Source organism: Takifugu rubripes, chromosome 4, assembly GCF_901000725.2.
Source record: "Takifugu rubripes chromosome 4, fTakRub1.2, whole genome shotgun sequence".
NCBI classification, from domain to species: domain Eukaryota; kingdom Metazoa; phylum Chordata; class Actinopteri; order Tetraodontiformes; family Tetraodontidae; genus Takifugu; species Takifugu rubripes.
Genome location: NC_042288.1, coordinates 14,938,219 through 14,944,454, shown reverse-complemented (window position 1 = coordinate 14,944,454; position 6,236 = coordinate 14,938,219). Strand labels below are relative to the sequence as shown.

The 6,236-nt window shown below is 45.3% G+C and overlaps 1 protein-coding gene across 2 annotated transcripts in view; it reads left to right on the top strand.

Annotated features, from left to right (window-relative positions):
* The first annotated feature begins 5,291 nt into the window (after window positions 1-5,291).
* Window positions 5,292-6,236, top strand: part of mcu (mitochondrial calcium uniporter) — a 38,403-nt gene continuing 37,458 nt past the window's right edge. Inside the window, exon 1 of one of the 2 annotated variants that reach the window (XM_011603458.2) lies at window positions 5,292-5,501. In XM_011603458.2, the coding sequence (XP_011601760.1) occupies window positions 5,385-5,501 (117 nt within the window). In that variant the 5' untranslated portion in view covers window positions 5,292-5,384. The remainder of the gene's footprint in view (window positions 5,502-6,236) is intronic. The other variant, XM_003964212.3, reaches the window with a different exon arrangement.

Sequence of the window (6,236 nt, the reverse complement as noted above, 5' to 3'; positions counted from 1 at the left end):
CTTTCTGGACTGCGCAGTCAAGATCACTGAGGACAGAAATCTCACCATCGAAGTCTACAGAAAACCTACACATACCGACCAGTACCTCCAGTTTGACTCTCACCACCCACTGGAACACAAGTTGGGAGTGATCAGAACTCTCCAACACCGGGCCAGAGAAATACCCACCACATCCCAAGGCAGAAAGAAGGAACAGGACCACATTAAGACAGCTCTCAAAACATGTGGCTACCCAGACTGGGCCTTCACCAAAACCTCAAGAAAGCGAGACCTCAGCAAAGGAGAGGAGGAGAGAAACAAACGCCGCAGCGTTTCCATCCCCTACCTGTCCGGAGTCTCGGAGAAGTTTAGGAGGATCCTCCAGAAACACGACATACCGGTTCATTTCAAACCCAGCAACACTCTCAGACAGAGGTTAGTACACCCGAAGGACAAGACACCAAGACACAAACAAAGTAATGTTGTTTATGCTGTACAGTGCCAGGAGAAATGCAAGGAACTGTACATTGGGGAAACCAAACAACCTCTACACAGAAGAATGGCACAACACAGACGTGCCACCTCTTCGGGTCAGGATTCAGCAGTCCACTTACACTTAAAGGAGAGTGGGCACTCCTTCGAGGACAGCCAAGTACGGATACTGGCCAGAGAAGACCGCTGGTTCGAAAGGGGGGTCAAGGAAGCTATCCATGTTAAATTGGAGAAACCATCCTTAAACAGAGGTGGTGGCCTGAGGCACTTCCTATCACCCACATACAATGCAGTCCTCCACTCCTTCCAACAGCAAAACAAACATTCACACCATTCCAAGAGACCCAGTGACTCATCACCATGTGACCCAGCAGACAAAGGGGAGACACCTCAACAGAAACTAGGTGAACGACCCGACCAACGACCCTGCTAACGACTCTCAGGTGACCACCCAGATCATTAGCATGCAAATGGTCCACAGGGGCTATATATTTTCAAGCTCTCTCCCCAGCGATTTCAGAACTGAAGAAGCCTTCTGGATAGAAGGCGAAACGTCTTCAAGAGAAGAAACCCAGTCCAGTTGACAGAGAAAACTACCTTGGATAGTTCTGTACTTTGCATGTTTGACTGAAAACTGAACAGCTTGTGTTCCTGATGCATTTAAGGCTCCATTCAAATGTAATTCTTCTTCTTCCAGTTCCTTTCATCTATTGCAAGTGAACTAAAATATTGGCACAGTGTGAGCCAATGAGCATTTTCATGATGAGAACTTAAATAGTCTTTGTCCTTCTCATTGACTCTTATGCAATCAGTCCTTTAAAACTGCACCAGTATTCACCTTTCAAAGGTGTGATGCCCTGCAGTTATATTTGAAATGAGCAATCTCTAGATTCATACGTTCATGGATTTTTAATCATGAAGAGGAAATGTGCTCAGACTGGTCAAAATAGATTTTTTTGGGGGGGGGGGGGGGGGGGGGGGGGGGGGGACTCATCAGGGACATTTAAAAATCACTACTGTGCTCTGTCCTTCTGTGAACTCACCGATATCATCCATTCCAAAGACCCTTACAGAACACCCACAATGCCAATAAGACCCCCTAAAAACATTGTCAGCGCACCAAAAGATAGGTCGGAAATCATCCCAGAATTGTTACAAACCTGCTCACAAAGTCACAAGTTGGGCGCAGCAAACTCATTACAGTCCTGCTGAAACGTGTCCTGGCATGACCAAACAAATTGGGAGCTTGGGAATTTGGAGGCCCGTCTGATGCAATGAGTTATTTATCACGGCTCGTATTGCATCATTCAGGAATAAATCGTGAGGCCTTGGAAGAACCAACTTTGTGCTGGGGGCCATGACAAAGCAACGCGGTTAGCAAGAGGTTAACTTCACGTGCAGATGGAACAATTGTCTAAGGTTCTTATATATGCTCACTCTACCTTACAGCATGTATTTTATCATCTTAGAACACATATATATCTCTTTCTCAAGACATTTTACCAATTTTTAATTTGTTTAGCACAAAATCGATTGTAACCCCGCCCACTTTCGCAACACTATGTACAGAAATCCAGGAGGGATAAACGGATAAAGTAAATTTGCATTGGTCTTTTGAGGATTTATGATTATAAGTTTGGTGCATTTATAAATGGACCCCTGCCAGGACAGAATGTGACCTTTGTGATAATATATTGCTTAATCAATATAGCCATTGCAATAACAAATAGATCTGTGCCAGAAAGACAGAGATAAAAAAAATTATAATTTCACAGATTGTGTTCCGTTAAAACATTTAAAATGGAAGCCAGTAAACCAAACACACCACTGCAGTGACACAGAGCTTAAATGTCAACATTGCAACGCTGCTTTCTATTAAAAATATTATACCAAATATTATCTAAGCAAACATTCTGCTATTGTATGTTGTTCAGGCAATGTTCAGCACTTTCCCTGTTCTTCACTTTTTTAATAAGGGAGGACTCATGACTGCGCCTGCAGCCCTTCATTAATACAAGCAATTTATCACGAGGCCACGGTAAGTAATTGTCAACTGCTGAAAATTCAGATTGAATTTGAATAGCTTCACAGCAGCAGTAATCTGGGTCCATGCGTCCAGAATGACAGTAAATCTTTCTCTCATTTATCACAAACATTATGGCCATTTAATGGTTAGAAATATGCAGATCAGTTCCTTAAACTCTACAGCTGGGAGACCACTAGCCACTTCACTTGTAAGTCAACCTGTCACACACCATCACGAGCATATGACACATCCTATTGCTTCACAATTAAGTAACCTAACTGGGCAAGTTGGATAAAAATAACTGCTAAATGTGCAGGGTTGTTTCTTTCCGGGAGTGCCACCATGTTTGTCAGTGGTCTAGAGGTCGGGTCTCATCGAGAGGTTGTGTAAATCTTAAAGGAACTGACATGTCTCACTTCTCCTACTCAGGTTTTTCCTCTCTGACTATAGAACCCCTCTGTTAAAACAGTTTAACGGAAACCCGAAGCAGGCGTGCACTTAAAATGTTCAGGACAGCTCCGCAGTGCTGCTCTGTGATTTGTGTTTCGCTCTACGGGGAATGCTACATTGGAAACCACACCAGGAGATCCATAACGGCCTGCTGGTTGGCCGTGTCTGTTAGCCAGGCAGCACTGCAGAATGGACGCTCTGATGAAACCTGAACCGCAAGCTGCACCCCTGTATAATGATGAAAGGTGGCTCAGATAAAGGATTTCCTACAAAAGCAGGCTCCAGTTTCAGCAGTCGTATTGTTGCGTGGCGCTTGTGAGCCCTCATCGCTCGGGTTAAGCAAGAGTGCCGCTCAGGCAGCCTAATTTGGTCTGTGTTTATTTCACGTTGTTTTCTGGAAATGGAAGCTGCATGTCCACATTCGCTAAGCTCTAAGAGCATTGCCTTTTTTGCACAGCCGTGGGAGGGGAACTTTTGTGCTGCTAAGAAACATTTCAGTCACGCATGAATGTCCTCACACACTTATCTACATACACACCCCTTTATGTGCTCTGCTGAATTTGCTTGCTCTGACCCTGAAATTAGGATGCAAACAGATTTTAAAAGCAGCAGTTCTCTGTCATTTTTCTTGAAGTGGCATATTTCATTTAAAAGTTTACAGTTAATACAGCAGTTGGTAATCAGTCAACATCGGTCAGATCCCTCTACTGATTGGGGATACTGTAACATTTGGACAGGGTGCATATAACTAATTACCTTCAGCTCACATTAGGATCCCACAAAGGTTTAGGTTTTCTGATCTGTTGAAAATCAGCTTTGGAATTAGCTTCCTAGAGCTGATTACAAGATTGATTCCATACTATGAGAAGCACTGCAAACAAAAAGCCGCCTCATTTAACCAGTTTCTATAAGCCCTATGAATAAATTAATAAAATCTAATCCACCAGAGTGAACGGAAAGCCTCTTTTGGTTGCATTGCTGACACACCATGTGCAAATGGATACTGCTATGATCCAACAGTCCATCAGACATAAAGGAGCACTGTAAAGATTTATGTAAGCCACTGACTGGCAGTATTGGGTGTCCTGCACACAAGATTTGTTTTTGTGAATCGATGCAGCCTTAAGGTCGTCAGCAGGTCCTTGTCCACACGGAAAATTTGCATTTAAATTGCAGCACCTTCATATCCTGATGCAATGAACCCGGACAAGCTGCTGGGACGCATTCTGGAGGAATGACACATCTACCTGTGTATTTCCAGAGCAGCATTGAAAAACATTTCCAATGAAATTTTTTAACCCACTTGTCTTTTCTACCACGTTCAGTCTGAGCTGTGAGATTACGTTGTGTTTGGTCTTGTACTTCGCGTGTTATCTAGCTTTTCTCTCAGCAGGCAGGCGTGTCAGGCCGTACATGATAGCTGGGTCAAAGACTAAGGCACAGAACATTCCTCTGAGGGGAGTCTCCGAGACATTCATTGGCCAAATTAGTGCCTGTGCTACCATCATTCTATAGTGGTTGAGTGATTCTTGAAAAAAACAAAAAGAAAATCCCACACATGCCGCCGCCGCTGCGTCCTACGAGTTTGGCACTGAACCCACGGGGTAAAATGGGACATGAGGGATTGGCTTTGGCTTTTCAAAGGTCATTGAGGACCGGTTCAATTAGATTTGAACCTGCAGGCAGGTCTTTTGGGACAAAAGAAGGATTGAAGGACAGACTAATATTAGACGGTGATATGGAAATGAATGGTCTAGCCAGAGACAGCAAAATGTCTCCCTTTTAGGACATCTCACAAGCTTTGTTTAAGATCTTTTAAAGTTATTTTATTAGAAAGAACTCTCCCACCAGCAGTTTTTCAAGGGGCCCAAATGTTACCGGTTCACACAATAGACCATGGAGGCAGCAGAATTACCAGTTTTGATATATGCAGAATGGACTTTCATAGTTTCCTAGACTTTTATTTCACACATATATAATGTTATTAATCATAATACACGTAAAACGACGATCCAAGAGTGAATAAATGGCAGTTAAATACTGTTTTAATGTTGATCATTCAGATTCTTTTTTTAAACTTCCGTCTATTCAAACAGAGATTGTAATTTATTCCAGATCCACAAGCATAAAAAATAAGCAGCTTCAACCAATCCCCATGCCCTTTTCTGGTACACGTCTTTTAATTTTTTTTTTTTTTAAATGTAATAACACTTTTGTGACCTGTGATGTTTCACATCCTGCTGTGTCGCTAAAATTAATCCATCATTTGCTTGTAACCAATTAGATGCATTAAAATAAGTGCACGCTGCTGCAACACTGTATGTGTAGGAGCCGTAGTCCTGCCCTGCACCCGCCCACCACCCTCCCTCTTCCCTTCGGTGCGTCTCGGTCGGTCCGCCCGCAGCAGTCTCCTTCCCGGCGAGGTTTCTCGGCAGAGATGGCTGCGAAAGTCTGCAGATCAGTTCTCCTCTTGTCCCGGAGCAGCGGAACGGTGGCCGGCAGCCTCCCGGCACTTGTTGTCTCTTCACACCGACACCGTCAGCATATAAGACCGGTAAGTCCCAGGACGTGTGTGCGCGCTGGGGGAGAGGTGTGGGACCGGGCGCTCGGGCTGGAAACGGGAGGGAAACGCGGCGTTGGCGACTGAGCTGGCTAAGGAAGTAGAGCTAACTAGCGTCAAGATTTTTCCGTTCACGTCCTTTCTCCAGATTACGCTTCACGGACAGGTGAGAGGCGCGATTAAGCGGTGCCTTAATGCCTCCAGCCCGCTGTGCTGTTGCTGTTTTAACCCGCACGGGACGCGGAGCTCTGACGGAGGCAATGCAGTTCTTTTTTTGGTGCCCATCAACACCCCGCTGGCGCTGCCCCGCCGTTTACTGGAACCAGCACTCGCACCGACCGCACTGCTGCTTCCACACTCTTCTCAAATCTCTTCACATTGATTTATTTTATTCCCCCCTCGTCCTTCAACTTTGCGGACAATGTACCTTCACTGGACCGCGATCCAGTTGACGGTGCCGGTCGGTTCCCGCAGTAGGTGTTGGGATCAGTTGCAATGAGGGCGGTGATCGCTTGTGGGGCTGTGGGGGCTCCCCCCCCAGAAACGATGACTGGTGTGAGCATCTGTTGTAGGCAACACTGGCTGCCTGTTTTGGGGTTTGGTGAATGATGCCCCCCCTTAATCTTTCTGCATCCACGCACGGTGCAGTGTGTGCTTGGGAGGGTAGTGGTGCAGCAGGAACTCTGCGTGTGTGTGTGTGTGTGTGTGTGTGTGTGTGTGTGTGTGTGC